Genomic DNA, 24922 nt, shown 5'->3' with positions numbered 1-24922 from the left:
TGTCATATACACTCTAGACTAGGCAACAGCCCACTTCAAAAGCAACACTAAAACACGAATTAGCATTGCAAGAATGAACCACAGTGAACTTTGGACTTGCATCCCTTTCTCTCCACTCTCCTCCTCCTTTGCATGTGAAAAAAGGAGAAAGCAAGCTTCTACCTTGTTTTAATGCATCGCATATTCCCATAGCATCCTGAATTGGGAAATGGCTAATTCTGACTGGTTTGTTTGAGAAGTGGCTAACTGGTTTGTTTTAACAAATGAGAATGTCAAACTATTGTTTAATCCTGGTTCATTTGAACTAACTAGTTAAAATAAATAAACCAGTTCCCTGGTATTGTGATTTATTCCAAAATGAAACTGGAGGTTTCCAGTGTTCTTGCCACAAACACTAAGGAGAAGAAAAAGAGAAAGCACAAAGACGCGGTTTGTTCTCAAAATGCTAACCCATGGTTTAGCATTATTTCTGAATAGGCCAATAAAGTGATGATTTTAAAAAGTCAGTGTGAGTACTAGTTAATATGTACTGTGAGGATGTGCCAACCAAATGTGATCAATCTACTGAGGGTAGTAATGTTGTAATTAAAAAAGGAATTCCAGATTCATGCCAGCCTTGATGCATTGATTTGGTTCTAATTTTTCCTGCACTGTCAACTGCTACAGATTCACAGTAACCTATGTGTTGTTGGGTTTTTTTGTGAATTGAAAAAGCACCAGGTATAGTAGTACTGGAAAACACTCAATATGTTAGATTGTGGAAATGTCAAATACACTGTATTCCATTGAAGAAAAATGAGGTGGGATTTTTTTTTTCTTGAGAACCATTTTATTTTAAGACATTTGCAGGTCTAATATGCCATAATAAGTTTCATTATGAATCAACAATAAAGTGCTGAATTATATTAATTACCTGAATCTTAATCTCATTTGTAGTCTTCACTTATGGTTTCCTTATCAAGTCTAAAAAGCCCTTTCTGCTGCAATAGCTAAGCTGTTGTGCAAGTATTATAAAAATAGATAGCTTTCAGTCGAGACTATGTACTCAACATGGCCTCTGATGTTTTCCATAAATATGGCTGAAAGGTATTAGAGAATAAAATGCATGCAAATTATCTGTAAGAGTTATTTGAAAATGAAGGGGATACTACTAAACTTCTGAAGCCCCTGCAGAGGGCTACTGATTACAACCATATAGTTAATTATACTAGTTGATGGCTAGATCTGGACTGACAAGCATCATGCCAACATGCTTTAGTTTCTTTTGTACTTAAGAATCTTGAGTTGTAATTTCAGACTATGTTTGATCTAGTACTCACTGAGTTGTATGATTAAGTTTCAGGTTAAATTTGGGGGGGGGGGGGGACTCTCTATGCCTAGTCACACAATCAGCTCAAGCAAGACACTAGTGTAGAGGAGAATATGGCAGTTCCTTTCCTTTCTCTCCTCGCAGCAAGACATATTTATATGACTTTCAGACTTAATTTAAAAGTGGGATTGCCAACAAGAACACATTTTACTCCCAAATTCAGCACGCAACTCTAGAAAAATAAATGGAAAGCAACTGCAGAAAAAGCTGGGGGCAAAAAGTCATATGAGTTTAGACAGCTGACTGATGTCTTCAAGAAATGTCAAACTGTAAAGGGTATATTTTCAAAGAGTTCTCTAACAAACTGCAAGAAAACAGTGTCAGAACTGACAATGGCCAACTGCTGCATAGAAATATGCCAACACACAAACAGTCATGTTCAAGCCAGTGCATAGAGAGGATAAAAGCACTTATGGTAATTGCAAATGTTAACAAGTCCATACAACTTGTATAGTTCAGCAATGAACCCATTAGAAAAAAGAATAGAAATGCTCAAGCAAGAACAAAAAGATGACTTCCCAACTATATAAAATCCACACACCAGTAAGAATAAGACAACACCACGAAAATTATTCAGTTCAGTCCCAAACAACCAACAGGCAAACTAAACCAGAATAGACAAGCCTTTGGCAGACAAATTTTAGTGAGTCCGAATATAGCATTACATTTCTAAATAATCCACAAAATATATGATATGGTATGTTTGTTTTAAATATTGGGCAACCAATTCTGCAGATCTGATTCTGATAATGCTTTAGCCAATGAGCAGGATGGACCAAGCTGAATGAATGATGGTGTATCGCTGGCATATCACTACAGTGCTTGAGAAAGCAACAATTGATGTTACTAACTCGTGCTCCCACAGTACCAAGGGCCTATTGTCAGACTGTCATCTATGGAGCAAAACAAAGTTCTCAAGTTTTTCTGGGATGTGCCCTTGGTAACCTATGCAATAATTCACAATTACACGGGCAGCAAGACACTGCAGTGTAGTATGGTTGATGGGCTGGATCAAGTTCTTTGCCATTTCCTTCTCATCCAGCAAGTCAATAGCAGTTTGTTTATGCAAGTTTGTTGCATCAAAATGTGATCCTGACTTGATAAGAAGATTCATGATGTCAGGATGGTTGTTCAGTGCAGATATGTGCAAAGGGCTGTTGTCATCAGAGTCTCTAGCATTTACATCAGCGCCACATTCCACTAGTATAGCAGTGACTTGCAAAGAAGGAAATTTACAAACTGGGTAGCGCCCCACACATGTGGTGTTCTTGTCAACAGCAAGGTGGAGTGGGCTGAAGTTATTCTTTCCTCTAGGATGTAGCTTAAGAAATCGATATATAGTTTGTTTCTTGAAATGATCTTGCTCGGGACTACAAGGAACTTTCTCCAGCAAGCAAATTAAATGCAAAATGATGGAAAGGGCTTTGTTGAGCTGTATTTGGTCAGGCGGACACTGAGTTTGCTTGATGGCACGTTCTATTTCGAGGACACTTTTGCACAGTATACCCATGAGATCATCAAATGTAACTGTTGTGCCCAGCAGGCCTTTTGCTCTGTCTTGAAGCATGAAGGAGAAGAGTTCAGCAAACGAAAGCAGACTACTCGCAGTCATAGGGCTCAGGGGGTCCAAATTGCTCTGCTGCATGTCCAAAGCGTACTTCCACAGATTGATGCATCGTTTGAAGTTTCCAGAGTCTGCATAGACAGCACCTCTGTACCGAATATAGTAGGACGTATCTGGGTGAGATGGGCCAAGAATACGTTCTCTAATTAACAAGGCCTGCATTCTCATCTCATCAGGGTCTGCAATAAGGTTTTCTAGCTCTTCGGCACTGTTCACCTCCTTGGCATAATCGTAGGCCATTATCAACGTTTGAGGCACAGGTTTGCTCAGTATGTTAGTCCTATCACTGTATCTCATATCCATAGCTCTTTTCCAGTATTTCAAAGCACCGAGCAAATCTCTCTTTTTATCCACAAAGGTGGCTCCCAGGAGTTCCAGTGCATTTATACGTTCTACTTTGCTAGTTTCAACATGTTGGGTCAAAAAGTCAACTATGTTTGTGTGACCTGTAACGCTAGCAGACAGAAGGGGAGTCATTCCATAACCATCTTTTTCCATCTTTGCACAATATTTGAGAAGCATCTTCATTATTTCCAGGCTACCAGATTCGGCACAATCATGCAATGCTGTGTTTCCTATGGAAAAAAGAAAGCAAAAAAATCATGTATGCTATGACACATTTTCAGAGAAACAATGAAGGAATTATGGCTGTACAGAATTCAAATTATCAAGTATGTTAGTCATTAAAATAATGATAAAATTACACATCATAAGCAGTGGACAAATAATCGACAAAGGTGGCATTTTAATCTAAGTCATGAACATGTAAGAAAAGTAACATTCCTTATTAGTCACTTAATAATCTTCCTGTTTAAATTTAAGAAAAACAATCAGCCTTGAATATGTGGGCTTTTATATTTCCAACACAAAGCTCACAGCATTTTGCCAGAACATCCCACTGCAGCTGTTCTGCTGGAGCTAAAATTTCCCCCATGTTTTCCCAATACATATTACAGTGGTACCTCGGGTTAATAACTTAATTCGTTCTGTAAGTCTTTTCTTAACCTGAAACTGTTCTTAAACTGAGGTACCACTTTAGCTAAAGGGGCCTCCCGCTGCCGCCGCTGCGCGATTTCTGTTCTCATCCTGAAGGAAAGTTCTTAACCTGAGGTACTATTTCTGGGTTATAGGAGTCTGTAACCTGAAGCAGACGATTCTGGGGTTGTGGCGCTCATCTTGCTCTATAGGCCGAGGGAGCCGGCATTTGTCTGCAGACAGCTTCTGGGTCATGTGGCCAGCATGACTAAGCCGCTTCTGGTGAACCAGAGCAGCACATGGAAACACCGTTTACCTTCCTGCCAAAAGGTATTTATCTACTTGCACTTGACGTACTTTCGAACTGCTAAGTTGGCAGGAGCTGGGACCAAACAACGGGAGCTCACCCCATCGCGGGGATTCAAACCACCGACCTTCTGATCGGCAAGTCCTAGGCTCAGTGGTTTAGACCACAGCACCACCTGCGTAGTTCAAATAATTATCTATAATTTTCTGCTCTACACAAGCCTAACTTTATTATGTCACTCAGTTTCAAGGCACTTCAGGAGCATCAAAATCTCTGAGGTCATAGCAGTGACTGTAGCAATCCCCTCTCCACTTTAGATAATTGTGAATAGGAGAAAGAAGAATTCTCCAATAAGTTTCACAATCAATGCAGAGTCTGATTGCTGTTTGTGGGGTTGCAGTCAGCACATATCTAGAACTGTAAAATAATTATCAAAATAAATAAATTCCTGCGGGTAAGCATCTTTCTCTGTTGTATCAAGGGGCAGATTGGAGCATTTACAAGTAAGCAGATCCTGCAACAGGAAGTATTCCATCCCACCACTTGACATGATCAGTTACGGCACAATTTTACAAATATATTTGTTTGTAGGTATCTGTTCCAGCGTGATGTCTCAGATCACAAATTGGGGAGTAAATCTGCATCCAATTAGGCAACTGAAACTACAGCTGATGTTTGTTTAATTATTTCTAATAAATTTAAAGACTGCCTTTGAAATAGTTATAGTTCAACTGCAAGTATATTCCTATTATGAGTGGCTGTACTGGTTTGCTGCTTGAAATAGCAAGATGGAACAGATATGCCAGCTTGCCCAAGGAAAAAATAGGTTCAGGTACTCCCTTGCAAATGAACAGCACAGAGATATGCTGCACAATTCCATACATGCTTATTTAGAAAGAAGTCTGACTTTCTTTAATTGGATTTATACCACAATGTGTGTGAAAGCTTGCAGCCTGAGTCACTGTACTCTAATACTTCTCTGCTTCCCTCCACTTATACTGGGTTAATTTCTTAGTAGATAGCCTTCTGAACATGCCTTACAAAATGTTTCTGTAATAAAGCCCTCTGTATGTGTGTAGCAAAAAACCCACAAACAGGATATTGGTTGCCTATTTGTCCCACCCCATCACTACTGTATTACTGTGAAGTCAAAATAATGGGAGAGTTTTCAAAAAAGAATGCTGCTATGAGGAAAATGAAAAGTCATTATGTCCAAGAAATTGTTCACATGGGGCCCTGAGACAGATCTTTGTGGACAGGCAGGGAGAGATAACTTGGAAGACAACCAAGAAGGTATTTAAAGATAGGAAGCACAAAGCATGATAGCTTAAGAAAAGGATGTAAAAAGCTGAAATTGAAATACCTATTACTGACATTTGTTCCACTTACACCAATTCATATGCACATGGCTCACTGATGCCAATACTACTCAACATCTAGCTTATACATGGCTGGGTAATAATGCAGCACAGAAGCACTGTGTTGGGATCATGTCCCTACGTCCCAACTTGGGGAAGGAACTTACTGTTGATAAAACACAGCCAGTATTTCACTGAAGAATCAGATTCAGCTTCTCTCTAATAGTTCACCATTTCACAGGAATTGAATTTGGTTGCTCACTTGCCACATAGTTTAAGATACTAGGCCAGCTCACCAAAATCTTAACTCTTTAACAGGTTGGTAAAGTAACCCAGTGTACAATCATGGACAGAGTACAACTAAATGTCTACAAGAGTGTAGTCATCTTCCCAAGTATATTACTACTGGCTATAAATCTGTTAAGCTCTGAATCACAGACAATGTGCCTTTTTTATTTTTAACTTTCTGAAAGCCATAATACATGCATTAATCATGTCCTGTCAGAACCACCACATTTCATTGTTTAGTTATTTAGAATAAGATGCATTGAATGCTGCCCTCTCACTTGCAGGGCAGCTTTTGCTCTAGCACAGGCCTCTGCTAACATTAGAGGAGGGGATGAGATTTTCTCTAATTCACCTTCTAATGCCTGCCCAAATCTGTTCTAGAGGATCAGGGAACCTTTTAGAACACTATGAAAAGTGGTGTGAGGGACTTCATCAGCAAAGAGAATTGGGAGAAAAATGCTTCCCCCTTTTGACATTCACAGATACCTCTGCTGGATCAAAACCCATCCCAAGAGTTAGGTGGAAAACTGGATTTCACCCTTAAATAATTACCGTATATACTCGAGTATAAGCTGACCCAAATATAAGCTGAGGCACCTAATTTTAGCACAAAAAACTGGGAAAACTTATTGACTTGAGTATAAGCTGGTTCACCAAACCACAAACCTGGTGGTGGTGGCAGTGGTGGAGCAAGAACAAGCAGCCCAAAAGGGCTGCTTTCGGGCTGCTCATTCCTCCTCCTCCGCTGCCGACAGTGGCAAAGGTGGCGGAGGAGGAAGGAGCAGCCCGAAAGGGCTCCTTTCAAGCCGCTCATCCCTCTGCCATCACCTCTGACGCTCACAAGAGCAGGCATAGGAGCCGCAGCTGGGAGAAGCACAGCGCACCGCAGGGCCTCTCCCAACCACGGCTCCTGTGCCTGCCCTTGCGAGAGGCAGGGGCGGGACCAGCGGTGAGAAAGGGTTCCTTTTGGGCCGGCCGCCTCACTCGAGTATAAGCCATGGGGGGCTTTTTCAGCATAAAATATGTGCTGAAAAAATCGGCATATACTTGAGTATATACGGTAACTCATAACCTTATTGAAAGACTACCCTTCCACTTGTGCATATGACTGCAGCCTGAGGTAACAGCTGCTAGTAAGACATACTGAATATTCAGAGGGGCAAGTAAAAGGTAAAGGTAAAGGGACCCCTGACCATTAGGTCCAGTCGTGGCAGACTCTGGGGCAAGTACTTATGTGCAAATCTGCATAGGATTGTGATGCATATATTTTAGTTTTCACTCAACTTCCTTATCTGTGCAATGAAAATATATCATGTGAAATGCTTAGCTTCCTGTAAATTTCATATTTAACCTAACATGTTTGCCTTCTTCCTAAAAGTATCCACTAGGGAAGAAGTATAACATTTTCCTAGTCCTTGAATAATGTTTAAAAGATTCCTAAATAAAATCTCTCTAAATCTATGCAGCTTAATATTTCTCCAAGTGACAATGTTGCCATGGATAGACTCCGAAGTGATAATCATAGATCACAAAAATGTGATAGGTTTATATAAGCACAACAGTATGACTAACAAAGAAGGGATTCACATGGTTCTTCTGTCTGGCTCTAGAATATGCTGGACACACACATTTTAGGTTCCTTGCCAAATAACTAATATCTTAAATATCATTTCATGTAATACACACACACCACCACACTGTATTACAACTATACTATAGGCACATAAATTGTTCCACACAAACCTAGGAGTTTTCAAAAGGCAGGATCAAGCTCAACAACAACATAATAAACAAGCTAGCTCCTCCACATACTGCCAGCACAATCTTCTAAGGATTTAGAGAAAAGAGCCAGAAATAGAAACCTGAGACAGAAACTGCTCTTACTATCACCACTGTGGAGGACATATGGTGGAAGAAAGTGCTTCTCAGGAACTGAATAAAACTGATAGGTTCAGAACAGCTAATTACCCTTTGGTAGATTTGTCTAAAAAGCATGGCTCTCCAGACACCGTTGGACTTCAACTCCCATCAGCCTCAGCAACATTTGGAGGGCTGCCTGTATCTCCAACCTGTTAAAGTCTCCAGGCTACTGCTATTTGCAGCAAGGAGACTTTGGTTGCACTCCTGCCCACATCTGTCTAAGAGTAACAGAGCAATTCAAATGCCCAATGGCCATGTTCAGAGCGAGTGTAGATGCAGCAAAGGTGTCCCTCCATCCAGCTCTGCCTGGCTCCACTAGCCTGCACCAGCAGGGGAGTTTTGCCACTGGCAGAGCTGCAGTTCAATATGCCCACCCAAACAGCAGAAAGATGGAAGCTAGAACCGGCACTATCACTACTACAATGGAGACCCCCCAAAATGAGGCATTATGGGGATGGACTGGGTTGACACAAGATGAGCTGGTATGCTGCCATCACATGGCAGATGGGTATGATCCTGGTAGCTGGCACAGTGAAGAGGCATTTTTCCTGCCCCCTCCCACCCTGCCAAGCACAGGCAGCAGGACTGTGGTTGCAGTGGCTAGGTGAATAGCTCCAGCAAATCTTGCCACTGCTAGCCAGGGGTTAGGATTCAACTGAGCTTATTTCTGAGCTTGCTTTGTTCATTAAGTGTGCTATTCTATACATTTCATAGAATAGCACAGTTAAGGAAAAAATGTGTATTTTCTCTACATTTGCGAGCTGCTTCAAAGTACCTTTAGAAATCAGAAACCAGAGTGCTCCCCAGCTGGCAAGACAGGCCTTACTGCCCCAACCTACATTTATGCATGTTTTGAAACAAAAAGCATCATGTAACTGACCCATTATGCATTATATAAAAAAGGACTACAAATGGTATCTAACTACCTTGTTCCATCAGCACAGAGATTTCCACTACCACAACAGAACTTCCCGTCTCCTCTCCCTGCACATGCCTAATATCCTCCCTACATCGGTTCCAGAGGGTTGGGGGGAAACCCAGAACAGTAAGGGGCACGTGGAAGGATGAGAGAAGGGAGAAGTTCCATTGGACAAGTGAAAATGCTTGCATGGACAGAATGAGTTAACTGGAGACCACCCACTGCTTTCTGAGCTATAAGACTACCTTTTTAAAGGTGAAATCGAGATATTTTAAGACATCTATACTCAATCTGCATATATACTGCATGAAAACAAAAACTCTGAAATATTTACCTCCTGTGTTATTTTGAAACTTCAGAGCTCACAGTACAGATGTGCACAAAATACTACTCAAAGTCCAAAACTGGCAGTCACGTTAAATTGGTCGCTACAAAAAATTATTCCCCAGTTTACCCTCTGAATATATTGATGTGGGAATTGAGATAATTACTTTTTCTATTAATAATTATAATAAAATTAAGATTTTATTTTCAATAAAATTAATATTATGTGAACCTATGACGAAGAAAAATAGATGAAGTCACAACTTCTGGTGATTTTTTTTTTTTTTAATCTCTAGGCCAAAACTCTTATTCCACCAACTGGGGAAAAAGAGCATCATCAAGGATAAACAACTCTGTAAGCTTCATTTGCCAATAAACCAGCAGTGTCACTCTCCAATGTTTAGGAAAGGACATCCATAAAAGTTTCTGTGGGTTCTCACCTGGCATAGCTTCGATTAGAAAGAATCCATGACCATGACACAGTTCTTTTAGTTAATGTACTAAAATAATACTGAGAAATTAAAATAACAGAAAGGGGTAAAGTTCTGCTACCGAGTGTCAGTGACAGCAGTATGCTTCTTCTGCTTATAAAAATAGAATTCCTTTCACATTGCTATAAGGGCAGAACTTGTGTTTCAATTATGAGTCATTAAGCAGAGTGAAGAAAGACAACACCAGTAAGTCACAAACAAGATCCAGCTGGTCAATAATAATAACACTTAGTATTTATATAAAGCTGTGGACTGTTTGAAGAATTTACATAATCATAGTTTGATTTATCCGCTCACTATATTGCATCCAGGAATCTAAGCAACTGTCGGGGGGGGGGGGGGTTTCACAACAGAAACAAGTCAAAACTAGAAATTTCCTGATTTGTAGTTACACCAGTGTGCTCTCAGTTACTCTCAGTTACATAGCATACAAACAATATTTGTTATTACATAGTGGAAATGATTGAACCAAAGCCCATGGATTTTCGTAAGACTAAGGCTGGGTTTTACTGCTGAGTAGACCTGTGTAGGACTGCACAGTCTCTCGGTTATACGTCCTGTTTTTTAGATTAGTGTAGTGAGGGAGGTCAGATGCATGTGAGTCAGAGACAGGATGGGCAGAGTAGTCTTTGTGACTCTCTGAAGCAATAAACATTCCTAGCAAACTAGTAAAAATGTGAAAGAAAAGAAAATACTGTAATAAAAAAGCAATGTCATGTCTAGAACAAATGGACGAGTAAACTACAATCACGAGAATAATCCAAAGAACAATTTTGCTGACCAAAAGTGTCAACATAGTAAACAAGAAGAACAAAGGCTTCAGTTGTGACACAGTGCCACTGTCCCTTTATTGTAATTCTATTACAACTATAAGGATAAGACTAATATGGGATATTTCCTTACTATACCTAGCAGGCAGATAGATATGTTTAGATAATGGGTGGTGATGCCTAAAGAATGCCAATGCAATTTGTATTTGTAGTATTACCTGTATTAATAGTGATTAAATTCTTCCATTCAATGATCCAAAATAATCCAGTTTCTGTATGATGTTGCTTTTTAAAAAACAAGGAATTATCACCACATCATTGTAACTATACAACACTACCAGAGTATAATCTATGGAACAATTCCCTTTAAAAACGAAACCTAAAGGAATGCTATATGCAGCATGGAAAATTTAGCAAGGACAGAATTAAGCTTGGACTTTGAACCTTTGAACTGTCAAACCAAATGAACATTCTGAACAGTTCTTTAAAAGTCACTGCTGAAAATGGATACTGAACTCACCTTTGACACTTTTTCTATTTACATCAGCTCCTTTTTCAAGCAAATACTGAGCGATTTCTTTGTGCCCTTTATAACACGATATCATAAGGCATGTATGCCCGTGGCGGTTTGATACTTCCAAGTCAGCTTTGTGTTCCACAAGATACTTTACAATTTCTAGATGACCATCAAAACAGGCAGCTCTAAGAGGTGTTGAGTTTGTCAAAGTGGTATTGTTGACAGATGCTCCATGATTTAATAAAGACTGGACCACCTTCAAATGGCCAGCTGCTGATGCTGCCCATAATGGTGGTGCACCTTCAATAGTCTCACCATCAAAATTCACAGAGCCACCAACTTCTATAGAAGCACTGCATTGTTCCAGTAGATGTTCCACCATGTCAAGATGGCCATAGCGGGCTGCCATCAAAAGGGGTGTGGCACCATTTGTTTTTTCTGACACCAGCAAGGCCACTTCTTCTTTAGTTTTATTCGCCAGTAACTTGGTGAGAAGCCGCAGCTTGCCATCCCGAGCTGCATTGAATACTGCTGTCTTAAGATCCATTTAGTCTCTTCCTCTCTCTCTGACTTGTTCTTCAGAATCACAGATAATGGGATAACTGGAACCACAGAGTTGAAGCTGCTCCCTGCACACTCTCCTCCAAGGATGTGCTGCCTCTGTGTACTGCATGAAGCTTTCACACGAGACCTCTTAAAGCAAATACTATGCTCAGCAACCTAGAAAACAAGACAAAGTTTGACAGCTAAGTGAAGACACTCAAAATACAATCATTACCCTTGGTTATACTGTCCCTCCCACTTGTCCCCAGAAGAAAAAGGCACCTGGATATGAACATTTACAGGCAACAAATGCTAGTTTTTGAGATGACTATGAGGGAGATAGGAACCCCGATGCAAATTATTCTTGCCACTTCTCATATTTTGTCTGCTGAGCCCACCTGGGTTCAGACAACCTAGCTGACACGGGATTGTCACCACCTGGTGGCTACAAAAAAGAAGAAGCAAAGGCGAAGAACTTTTTAAGGCTGGGATCCGAACCTATGCCCGAAATATCACAAGACTCACAAAAGGAAAGCTTTCAAGTGCGCCCTCAGCTGGGAGGGCGCCCTCAGGAATTTCCCCGCCTGCCCTACACGGTTTGACGGCATAGATGGCCCCATCGTACCCCCACGGTCACGACCCCCCACACCCGAGGCGCTTCGCCCTGCTCACGACCCCCAGCCCACCCGCAGGGGCTGCGCTCCGGGCACGGAGCCACCCAGGACGCCCTTCGCTTCTCCGCCCCCTTTGTCCTGACTTCTCCCCGGGGGAGCCTCCCGCGGCCAAAAGGAAACAGGCAGGCGGCCGGGCGGGCGGGCGGGCGACGTCGCCTAGAAAGCTCCGCTGCCGCGCAGCCGCTCCTCACCTGCGTCGCCTCCGCCTGCTCGGCCCTCGCGTTCCCTTCGCCCGCCCCGAACCGCAGCGCTGCCTGCCCGGCCGCCGAAACTCCAACCGCCCCGCTCGCCCTTCGCTGCGACCGGCAAGGCAGGAGGAGCCTCGGCGACGCCTGAGAGCCAGGCCGGGGCGGAGGCGGAGGGAGGAGGACGAGGAAGGAGCCTCTCTCTCTCTCTCTCTCTCTCTCTCTCTCTCCCTTTCCCTCTCTGGTCTCTGCAGCCAACTACCTCCCCGGCCGAAAGGCAGGCCCGGCTCCGTCTCCTCAGAGCAACCGCCGCGCCGCTTCTCACAGCCCAGCCGTCGGTGCCGCCGCCGCCGCCGCCGCCGCCGCGCCCCGCTCGCGGCGCAGCTCCTCCATGACAGGCGCTCCCAACTGCAACGAGCCAGCCTCCTCCCTCCTCCTCCCCGCCCTCCCTGCTCGAGCGAACGAACACAGAACCCGGCGCAGCCTACCCTGCTGCTGCTGCTGCTGCGTCCCGTCTCGAGGCCGAGTGGAGGGGTGGCCGCCCCTGCGCCGCCCGCCAGCCTCCTGAGGCGCGCGGCAGGGCAGGAGGGAGGCGGGACTCGCTAGGGGACAAGTTGGGCTGAGAGCGCAAGCACGAAGGCGGTTGAGGGAAGCGGTTGGGGAGGCGGGGGTGGCGCTGCTGCCGCTGCGTCCGCCGCCGGGGGGGGGGGCTGCCGAGCTATTCCGGGCTGAGGAAAAGCTCGGGGAAGCCGAGCCTCGCTCAGCGCGGGGCTAAATTAGCACATAATGGAGGCGGGCGGGCGCCAAGCGAGCGCGGCCTATGGGGAGCCGGGCTCCGTGTCGCCTGGCCTGTCGCGCTGCCTCCCCTCGGCTTCCCGCCACTGGCCTGTGGGACGTGGAAGGAGGAATCTGAGGGGCTTCTTCCCTCAGACGTGTGTCGTGGGCTTGAATAAGGGCAGAGAACCGAGGAGGAGGAGGAGAGTTAAGGGCCGCTAGTCGCCAGAATTTGCCCGCTAGCCGCCAAAAGGATCTGTAGCCAAAGCTGGGGGGGGGGGAGGTCAGGTGTTTTTCGTTTCTCCCTAATTTGTATAAGGTGCACTTTTAAAAGGTGGGGAAATGCAACTGTACAGAGGAAGCACTCTTGAAATGTTCAGGGTGTTGTTGTTGTTGTTATTATTTCAGATTTCCAGCCCATGTCCCCCATTGTCCCTCTCCCCAGTTTTACCCCTGTGAAGCAGGCTAGGCAGAGACAAGACAGTGGCTGGCCCAAGCTCACCCAGTGAGTTTCATGGCCGAATGGGGATGTTGTTAACCCATGTCTCCTCCCAGGTCCTAGTCCAGTACTCTAGCCACTACACCACCACTGGCTCCTACACCATGTTCAATTTTTTTATTTTTAAATTTTTCACATTTATTCAAAAGTTACAATACAGCTTTGTCCGTTGGCATAATATCACAGAATGATCATTCCAACCACAACACTCTCAATGTTAGCTCACCAAATACTCTCAATAGGAACCCAACTACCGATCCAGTTTACTAGACATTTTCAATCAGTATATCCCCTCCACAGACACCTCTGCGAGGAAGATGACATTAAAATACCCTGTTCTTCAGTAAAAGAGAAAAAAGGAAGACCCAAGTTGTGTCAAAGAGATGCCTTTGATTAATCGCCATGCTAACCATGAAAGAGGAAAGGCACTTGGGTTATGCGTAGGGAGGGACACTGTTTTCTGTGATATTTTTTTAAAGCTAGGGTTGGTTTTTATTTTTTTAGAAATTACAGGTACTTTGCATTAGGGTCTCCTGTCTTTTTTTGTTTACAAGCTACTTTAAGCTTTAGCCACCACCAGGATAAAGTGGCAGAATTCTTGACAACAAAAGCAAACAACCCTAAAATAGAAACAGTTGTGATAGTCCTGCCACAGTTTCAGAGGTGGGGGGCAGGTTGGGTGTCTCATTACAGTGCTGTAACTTGTAGATCAAAACTTGAAAGGATGAGAAGTGGCACTGAATTGTGGGAAGGGGTATTTGCCTTCCTCTGGCAAGATGCAGGATTAGGGCCAGCTGGCACTGTCTGCTCCACAGTCGCTTGCAAAAGATGAAGCCCTCTGGTGCAATACGAGCAGTTGACTGTAATTTATGTATTTACTACACGTATATCTCATGCCAAAGGAGCCAAGAGTGGCAAACTAATCAGTGATAATACCATTAAAAATAAAAGCCTATTAAAAGCAACCATCACATAAAAGCTAAAGGGCAGATCATGACTTTATGCTGTTATCAGTATACAAAACCTGTTTGTTCTCAGGGAGCTAACAAAACAGCAACAGCATTCCTATGGGAGATTCCAAGCCATCTTGGATTACGTCCTACAAATACTGAATGCATTGATCTTTTATCTGGGTGAGGATGGTTCTCTAGCTGCCTCCTTGTTTCCTCCATCATTCTGAAGTTGTGTCCCACTCTAGCCACCACACATCCCCAGTCCAGGTTTTGTATTTGTTGTAATAATAATAATAATAATAATAATAATAATAATAATAATAATTTTTTATTATTATTATTACTATTATTATTATTTATTACCTACCCTTCACTGTAAGGTCCGAGGGTGGGTTAGAGCATTAAAAACAACTGACAACAATAAGTTGTTTTATATCAACCTTCAGACTCTCCAAGTGTCCCTATTTTCCAGAAGCAGTCCCAGATTTATAGAAGCCGTCCTGGTTTCTCATTTAATCCCAGAATGTCCGACTTTTCGCTAGGACGTCCCTATTTTCATTGGGAAAATGTTGGAGGGTATGGAATAGGACATCCCCAAAGCCATTTTTCAGCCGGAACTCAGTTCCAGCACCTCTCAGGTAGGCACCATTGTCATTCTAAGACAGGCATAGGCAAACTCGGCCCTCCAGATGTTTTGAGACTACAATTCCCATCGTCCCTGACCAGTTAGCTAGGGATGATGGGAGTTGTAGTCCCAAAACATCTGGAGGGCCGAGTTTGCCTGTGCCTATTCTAAGAGAACAAGGGAGGTGTTAATGGTGAGTTCCGGCACCTCTTTTTCTAGAAAAAATAGCACTGCATATGCCTGTTTTTCTCAGAGAAATGTTGGAGGGTATGAATAGGACGTCCCTATTTTCATCAGAGAAATGTTGGAGGGTATGCTTTTGTTTATGCTCATTGTCAACTTTTTTGTTTTCCTACCAATTCTCTTTTGATTCAAAATGTGTTCCAATTTTAAAAATGGTTTTGTTTGTCCTGTATGCTTCTAAGAAGGGCCTGGCTCCATCCTGGCTAACTGCTCTAGGGTGTGGAGCTAGTGACTTCTTCCTCTGCACCTTAATCACGTTTGTCATTAGATGAGCAGTTTCAGACCTAGCACTTTGCTCCTGGGCTAAAAAGGTCATGGCCATGATCCTTACAGCTCTGATGATGTCATCATCATAGGCTTAAGTCAAATGTTGCAGTACAGAAATAAAAATATAATGAGCCCCACAGGGTAGGTAAGACTAATTCTTGGAATTAAATAGCTTGGTTTAACAAAGTTCACTGCTTAAGCTCAAAAACCTCTGAACTGTATCTGAAAGTTTTCATAATTGCTGAGTGAATTAAGTTCAGTTTGGGGTAGAACTTTGAACAATTTCTAGCTCATCCTCAAGTTCATTCACTTTCCCCTTTTTTTACTCTTTAGACTCTTCAGGCCTTTAAGCTTCAAAAATAATAATTGTTGGGGGAAATAAATACCTTATTTTTCTGTGTATAAGACTAGGTTTTTTCCTTAAAAATTAGGGGGTGTCTTATACACCCATACATCTTTCCTCATTTTCTTAAATCTGAGTCCCAAAAAATAGGGGGCATCTTATAGATGGGAAAATATGGTAATTTACATTCAACTTCTGAAGTATATGTTATGCTTCAGCAGCTTGTAACACTCAGAAAGCTCTTATTCCCCTCTTTTTGCCAAGGATCATTTGAATGAACGAGCTGAACTATGAATGGAACAGGTTTGTTTTGTTTTTAAGTACTGTAAAGGGAAAAACATGAATTGGAATTAGTTCCTTTTTTGAAGAACTAGAGCTAGTTCCTTTTTAGAATGAACTTTCCAAGCTCTGGATGAGGCCAGAGGACCATTTGGTATTCTTTTCCCCACAGTACCTTTGGGAAGCCCACAAACATCAGAGCCTAAAGGCAACAGCTGCCCCCAATAATTGGTACAGTGGTACCTCAGGTTAAGTACTTACCGTAATTCGTTCCGGAGGTCCATTCTTAACCTGAAACTGTTCTTAACCTGAAGCACCACTTTAGCTAATGGGGCCTCCTGCTGCTGCCGCTCCGCCGGAGCACGATTTCTGTTCTCATCCTGAAGCAAAGTTCTTAACCCGAGGTAATATTTCTGGGTTAGCAGAGTCTGTAACCTGAAGCGTATGTAAGCTGAAGTGTATGTAATCCGAGGTACCACTGTATTCATATCAGTATCAGTTGCCTCTGAGTCAACATCACAGGGCTACCTTGAGTGCTCATTGCCCTAGGGGGAGAAGATAGATAATTTTGAAAACATGTTTCTCCCTTATAGCCAGGGCTGGTGCAAGACATTACGCCACCTCTGACAGCAGGCTGTGTCACACTTCCCTGCCGCCGCCACCCTCCTCTGCTGCTGCCACCCTCATCTCTTCTCCCAGCTCCTGCTTCTGTACCTTCCCTCTTGCTTCCAACAAAGGGATGTTAGAGCAGCAGGCTCTCCTGGCCTCACTCTGAGGTGTCCTTGTAGGCAAGCTTGCCTAGAGGGTGCCTGTGTCACTACCGCTTTGCAATCTTACGATATGTTTTTAGTTTATGCTCTAGCATCCTAATATTTTAATATTTCTTTGTGTGATATTTGTGAGTTTTGCTTGAAAAGCGATTTATAAATATCTCAAATACATATGCTGATAAGGTAGAGGACCCTCCAGACATGTCTACTAGCTTAAACTGGGGTTGTTCTCTGGTATTCCACTCCTGTACAGAGTGAGATGTGAACATGCACATTACAATGGTACCTCGAGTTACATACGCTTCAGGTTACATACACTTCAGGTTACAGACTCCGCTAACCCAGAAATAGTACTTCGGGTTAAGAAATTTGCTTCAGGATGAGAACAGAAATCATGCGGCGGCAGTGGGAAGCCCCATTAGCTAAAGTGGTGCTTCAGTTTAAGAACAGTTTCAGGTTAAGAACAGACCTCTGGAATGAATTAAGTACTTACTCCGCGGTACCACTGTACTGAATTAAGGTCACCTAGCTGCACAGAATCATGCAGTCAGTAGCTTGGGAAAAGTCATTGTGGCTGAGGTTAACCCAGGCTTCCTTGACCTTGTGCCTTCTAGATTTTTTTAGACCAGAACTCCCATCCCTACCCTGCTAACTGGGGTAGATGGGGTAGATGTTTCAGACCAAAACATTGGAGGACACCAGAAGAAGAGGAGAAGCATATAGCGCTTTATACATTATTAGTATTATAGTCACTGTAAAAGAAATGTTTTAGAGCTTTTTTTCAAAAAGGCAGTGTGTCAGATGCTGAACATATTGAACAACATGCACTGTTATTTATTTAGAAGATTTATATCCTACCTTATGAATGAATGATCCTCAAGGCAGAAAACAGTAGACAGATGTGTGCAAACTCACACAGCCCAGCAGCTATTATTTTCCTGCTGATGGATGGGACCAGAGTGTACTTCCCTACAGCTCTGCAAGTGTAGAACAACTGACAGTTGGAGCTGAGTGTTCTTTCTAGCAGGGAGGGGAAAAGCTGGAGCCAGTGGGTGAAGCTAGGCTTGTTTTGCCACGCTGTTCCTCCTGGGAGGAAAAGATGAAACTTCCATTGGCCCTTAGTCTCCTGTCCAATGGCAAAGACTAGAGTGTGCCTCCCTCAGCTTTGCAATTCCAAAGACTATTTTAAAATAGCCTGCAGGTCCAATAATCTTAATTAGGCCAGATGGCTTAAATATTCAAGCTGCCTTTCACTACAAGACAAGATGCAAAAACTAAAATGTGATCACAACCCAAGCTGACCACAGATAAAATGGTTTCCTGTCTCCAGATATGACAGTCCTGACAATGAAACAAGATTGCAGTTATGTCTAGCACAAAGTACACTTAACAGTCCAACCTTGGTGCAAAATGCAGTAGAGAGAGTTCTAACTGGTGTTGGGGGGGGGGTTAATATCAATTGGCTCCACTGCTACACCAGTTTCATTGACTCGCAGTTAAATTTTTTAACAGTTCCTCATTGAGTTGTGCAAGACTGCAGCTTCTGTATGATGGTGCTATTTCATCATGTTGGAAATGTGCAATTCTCCATCATCAACAGCAATTTAAAGGGTGATTTATTGGTTGTTGCATTCATTCATTGCTTTCTGCAATGAAAGTCCCAAAGCTAACTTACAACTCCATAGAATGCACAAACGCCTAACAGATACAAAAAGAAAACAAAGTATAAAGATAATATGGCATCAGTGACATAGTAAAAAGAAATATGCAAAAATGTTTTAAGAAAAAAAGGGTAAGACTAGAGTAAAATTATGTTGAAGCTTAATAAATGACATAAGGGATTAAGTTACAAAGAACATGTGATAAATGGATTTAAAAGGAAAGGAAAACCGAAGACATAATAGGTGGAAATGTATAATATTAAATAAGATTGGAAAGAGGGTAAGGAATTGCTGAATTTGATTGTGTAAAGGGGAACACAGAAAAGGGAGATGGGAGGAAGTCAGGAAAGAGGGTTATAAAGATAGTAAGTAAAAAACTAGATTCTTATTTTTTCTCTGTTTTTTTTTCTTTCTTTTGTTTTTTCTTATTATTTCTTCTTGTATTCGTATGTGTTATAATGTTTCTGTTGAATATTTGTTTTACTATGCAAAATCTTAATAAATATCTTTTAAAAAACAAAACAAAAAGAAAACAAAGTATTATAAAATGTTAGGAACCTATGATGCTATATGACTAGCAAAAACCTGAGGATAGGTGAGGAGAAAGTTTCTAGTCCTTATCACTAGAGATAAATTAGATTAAAAACCAGCAAAAATACCAGTTTGCTCTTTCGGGAAGTTGTCTTTCATTATGATTATACATTACTGTGGAATTACAGGGTTTAGTTGTGACTGCACCGTACATGGTCAGATGCAAATTTTCTTTTTTACTCCGCCTTTCAGCAAATGGCTGTTAAGGCAGTTCCCCTTGGGAGTCTAATATTGTACAAACATGCTGCAGTGCAGACAAATAAAAAAGCATTGTAAGTCACTAGTGATAGCATTTTGCTGGGCCTCTCATGCAAAACACCACCACACCCTTGAATAGACTTGCAGATTCCTGAATCAGCATCAAGCAAGCTGCTTCAGAATTGTTGCTTAAGTTTGCACCAGAGCTAATGGGGCACCTATCAATACCACAACAGGCCAAGATGTAAAAGAGGTGGTACTTGCTTTGTGCCTTTCTTTGTGTTATGTTTCCTCTTAAGTATATTCAGTAGTACATGTTGGGGTGGTGTTCACCTGACCTCTGGTTGGTCACATCGCTGCTGTTTACTGGGAGGTAGAAGGGGAGGGGCAAGGTCAGAGAGGTACAAATGTACCAGCAGAGCTAATTCAGTGTTCCCAGCAGTTCATTTGCACTGCACTGAGCTCTGTCACTGACTCACACCTACCCCAGGACCTCCTAGTAAGTGTCAGCAACACAACCAACTGGAGGTCAGGTGAATACCACAACCACCAAACTAAGGGCTTATCCACACACACCTTTTGCCTCTCACTTTTAGGCATAGATCTACCCTTTAAAGCTCTGTGTCTGAGTGCTCTTTCTTGCCTCGCCACTTTCCCCAGGAAACACTGCTCTTTAACACTGAATCAGAACAAATGGCAATTCGAGTTTCCAAAGGATTGTCATTTGCTCTGATTCAGCAGTAAAGAGCAGATTTTCACAGGGAAAGCACCAGGGCAATGCAATGCAATTCATATCATATATCATGAATGTAAATCTCAGACATGGAGCTTTTGAGCATGGACCTGTGCCTAGAAATGCAACACAAAAGGAGGTTAGGATGAGCCCAGTGTATACTATGGCTGTTTAGGCCACAGGTGTGGCAGTACACCACAATTCTCCATGGTTAAAAATACTTTCCAAAGAGCAGTCTGCTCTATGCCCTTTCTAATGACAACTTCTCCCCACAGCAGGCAAAGTTATTCTGTTGACTTCCTTATGGGTGCAGTTGCAGCTGCTTTAGCCTTTCAACTGAATTGCCAGGTACTCTCACCCAGGGCTCATCTGCAGTGGAGTTTAATGTGAATCTGAAGCTACTTGGGTCTCTGCTTGTTTTTGTGGCATCCACACAACATCATCCAAGTGGCAGCCCACACTCTCCCTTCATCGCTAAATTTGGATTTTCTGAATGAGAGCAGGAAACTGTGTAGGGAAGAGGTTGAATACCCAGTCCCTGTGTGCCACCTGTCTAGTCCTGAGAACCCTCTCCAGAATTGGCTTTTACACTATGGCCAAAGGCCGAAGCATTTGCTCATAACATGTCATTTGGTCCCGAGATATAAAGCAAGATGCAGCCACCTTCTCCTGGTTAGGCTATAGGTGTTGAGGATTATCAGGTAACAGGTGGTGCAGGAGCTACATCCTGTCTCAAAGCATCAGCATCCTCAGGATACGCTCCTCTGTGTATAGTTATAAACTCTAGCTAGAATACAGAATACATTTTGTGGACCTTAGTATCTACAAGAGAAAGACTAATTGGAGGGAAATCCTGGAAGAGCAATTAACTTGATTAAGGAGCTAGTTGTGCTAATTTATGAGGAAAGATTAAAGGAATTAAAATACATTCTGCTTGGGTAAATGCTAAATTAAGATCGAGTGGGGGTATAGAAAATACACGTAACTGAACAAAGAAATACTTTTCAGATAATGTACAGCTATTCACTGGCACAAATAGAGAGACACTTTAAAAACTTCACTGTTTCCCCGGCTTAAAAGAGGACAGCTTTGCACACCTTAATCAGTACTGGGCATTAACCCAAATTGGTCAAAGTTCAGATGACAAGGTATCACTGGGTGGAGGTAAATAAACATTTTGGCTCCTACACACTCTTATTTCTTCAAACAGAACTGGCAGCTCCCACTCAAGAGAGTTTTATATTACAGTACTGGAAGGAAGATCCACTGGCAGGCAGACACATGCCTCTAGGTTCTTTTCCATTGCTGAAGCATTCTGGCCCCCAAATATTTCTACCTATTTGTATGTGGTTTTTTCTTAGCCCTCTCCCCAACCAGTTTGCACAAGCAGGGGTGGGGATGCTATCACCCAAACTAGAGCTGTGTGTGCACCAAACATTTAGAGCACATTCCCCCCCCCCCGAATCTTGGGAACTGTAGTTTAACCCCTTCCAGAGCTACAATTCCTCAACCAATTAACAAACAACTGTTTCCAGGATTCTTTGGTGTAGGCAATGTGCTTTAAATATGCTGTAAGTGTATGGCAGCTTTCTTCAACCTTGGGTCCCCTATCAGCCCCAGCCATCTTAGCCCAACGATCAGGGATGATGATGAGAGACATAGTACAACAACATCTAGGAATCCGAGCCTGAGGATCTCCGGTGTGTTGTATGTACACAACCTAAGCAAAGAAGAATCTTGTGAGTCCTCTTTGTCATACATAAAGGAACAAGAACCATGGCTATCTGCTGGCCCAGCATGGAATATTTGGGACCGATTTCATGGCCTGCTCAGTAAATATGAAGAAAGTCGACGACTGAGTGGTGACATTTGCTTTGTGTTTTTGTCAAGCAAACTTTACTACCTACTCATCTCTGCTCCTGTCATACCTTTGCTGACGATGGAGGTGATTGCTCAGATATTTACAAAACACTCGCTGCACGTAATGCAACAGGTTAACACAGCAAGTGGTATGGAGCCTGAAATGCTAGCAAGAGAGGTTTGCAAGCAATGATGACTCAAGTAATTGAGTCCTCTTGTACACCCTTGGGAAGGGCCAAAAACATTTCCAATTGCTCATAACATGTGGCAACATTTGGCTCTTTAATGTTAAGCTGTTCCAGTAATCAGAAGAAACTGGGCGATGACAGCGGTGAAGGATGTAGAATAACTGAGTGAAATGCTGTTGTTTTACACTGTAGTTACCTAACAGATAAACAGAATATATCTCTCCCAAGACACAAGTGCTGGTTTTCTGGCAGGAGGGTGATTATCCTTTGGATATTTCAATATTGCACGAATTTAAAAAAATATGCCAATTTAATAGCTATTTCTATGGAAGTACAAATAGGGCAGGGATATTAATATCCTTGTGGAAGAATTGTGAAAAGTTGAAATAGTCTCATTAATCCACATCATTTTGCAGTTTTGATGCTGCACAAGGTGGAGGAGAACATTTGCTTTTCTTTCCAGGTGTGGTTGACAAAAGGCTGCTCACACACAGTCTTCCAAAATTCCAATGCTACTTTCTGGACACAACCCTGCAGGCGGAAACAGGATCATCATAACACAGTTCCACCGATACTCAGAGTCAGTCCAGAGGGATACCATGGTCAATGATATCAAAAGCCACTGAGACATCAAGAAGAAAGAGCAGGTTTGCATCCCCCCTGTCTATCAGGATGACCAAGGCTGATTTGGTCTCAAACCCAGGCCTAAACCCAGACAGTCATGGATCCAGATCAGGGGCCAGCAAACTTTTTCAGCAGGGGGCCAGTCCACTGTCCCTCAGACCCTGGGGGGGGGACGACGACGACTATATTTTGAAAAACAAAATGAATGAATTCCTATGCCCCACAAATAACCCAGAGGTGCATGTTAAACAAAAACGCACATTCTATTCATGTAAAAACATGCTGATTCCTGGACTGTGGGGCTGATTCCGTCTGTGGGGTGGATTTAGAAGACAATTGGGCCAGATCCAGCCCCCGGGCCTTAGTTTGCCTACCCATGATCCAGATCGTCAATCTTATTCAGGAATGTCTGCAGTTGCTCAGCCACAATGCTCTTGATCATTCCCCGTCCCCCAAGAAATATTTTTTACAGGGAGATTGTTGTTACAATCCATTTTTACTAATGGGGATTCTCAGAGAAAATAAAGATTGCACTCACCTTAATAAAGGCCAACACAATTATGTACAGAAGATCATTTAGGAGTGCCTGTGTTAGGGGTTTGGTGGGGGGCCAGATTCCCCTAAATTCCTGGGTGCCAGATCCCAGGAATTTAATTCCTAGCTGTAACAAATATTCAGATAGTAAATAAATAATTTAATAAAAAACATTATTTATACCCCACCCATCTGGCTGGGTTAGAATAAATCAAGGTTGATTGAACTTTGCCAAACACAGCAAACCCCTGGATTTAGTGATGCTAAGTAGCCAAGCCAGAGCACAGAGTCAATGGGATGGGCCATTAAAGGTAAAGGGACCCCTGACCGTTAGGTCCAGTCGCGGACGACTCTGGGGTTGAGGCACTCATCTCACTTTACTGGCAGAGGGAGCCGGTGTACAGCTTCTGGGTCATGTGGCCAGCATGACTAAGCCGCTTCTGGCGAACCAAAGCGGCGCACGGAAACACCATTTACCTTCCTGCCGGAGCGGTACCTATTTACTTGCACTTTGATGTGCTTTCGAACTGCTAGGTGGGCAGGAGCAGGGACCAAGCAACGGGAGCTCACCCCGTCATGGGGATTCGAACCGCCGACCTTCTGATCGGCAAGCCCTAGGCTCTAGTTTAGCAGGGGATAAAGGTTGGTGGTGGCCCATCAAGGAAACAATCAGAGGGCAAGATTGCTGGGCAAGGGGGATTGGGACCCCTTCTTTGCTGGGTGCTAATGGGCAGAGGCAAAGGCCAGGTTTAGGGTTTCAGTTTTGAATGACACAGGCTGGGGGTGGGAAGTACTTGGAGTCAGTTAGCAGTGAGAAGGAGAAGGAGGGGAGAACTCTGTGTGAGCTGAGGATAACAGGCTGGAACTAAGAGACAAAGGAAATGGCTTTTTGCTGTAGTTTGAATCTGGTTTTGCCCTTAAGCAGGAAGCCAGACTCTCAAATGATGTCAATGCTCTGCAATCCTTCCACCTAGGTGCAGGTTGTGTCTATGTGTAAATAAAACCATATATCATAAAGACACCACAGTAGCTGCTGTGCCTCATTGTCCCAAAAGGGAACACAGATCGTGGTAAGTGCACCTGCAATTCCTGGAATCTCGCACTGCTTGTGGTGTGTAGCACATGGCTTACACAGACATACTTCCACAACAAGGATGATTACCCCAAGCTCCTCTAGTCTGCTTTCTAAAGCAGACCTGTTTTCCACAGTGAGCTGATTCAACATCCCTGTCTTAACACCTTGCTCAGAGAGAACAGCATAAAAAGCACATTGAGAGCTTGTAAAACTAGAGTAACCAAATGGAGCCTCAAGTGTTTACAGTATCAGGTGGAAATTGTGATCTCATGCATTATCTACCAGGAAATGCATCGGCAATACCAGTGCATGTCATGAAACTGCACAGACTCACCTCTGTATAGGAAAGTCTCTTACCTGCAATTAGTTGTCCAATGGAGCAATCCCTTAAACTTCTAACGTATGAGATTTGCAAGCTGCAAGCCCACATCCATTTCCCAG

General features: G+C 43.0%; 1 protein-coding gene across 4 annotated transcripts; it reads right to left on the bottom strand.

Annotated features, from left to right (window-relative positions):
* Positions 1-1678: 1678 nt before the first annotated feature.
* Positions 1679-24922, bottom strand: FEM1C (fem-1 homolog C). 4 transcript variants are annotated; one of them, XM_081880474.1, is made up of 3 exons: positions 24839-24922; positions 10866-11582; positions 1679-3568 (listed from the first exon to the last, which is right to left on the bottom strand). In XM_081880474.1, exons 2-3 carry the CDS (start codon positions 11407-11409, stop codon positions 2259-2261), a joined length of 1854 nt encoding a protein of 617 aa, XP_081736600.1. In that variant the 5' UTR covers positions 11410-11582; positions 24839-24922; the 3' UTR covers positions 1679-2258. The 4 variants fall into 4 exon arrangements, with proteins under 4 accessions (XP_081736600.1, XP_081736598.1, XP_081736599.1 ...); XM_081880472.1 differs by lacking the exon at positions 24839-24922 and adding an exon at positions 12271-12485; XM_081880473.1 differs by lacking the exon at positions 24839-24922 and adding an exon at positions 11931-12029.

This window comes from Podarcis erhardii (genome assembly GCF_964252035.2).
Source record: "Podarcis erhardii genome assembly, chromosome: 11".
In the NCBI taxonomy this organism is placed as follows: domain Eukaryota; kingdom Metazoa; phylum Chordata; class Lepidosauria; order Squamata; family Lacertidae; genus Podarcis; species Podarcis erhardii.
This window is presented reverse-complemented; position numbering and strand designations above follow the sequence as displayed.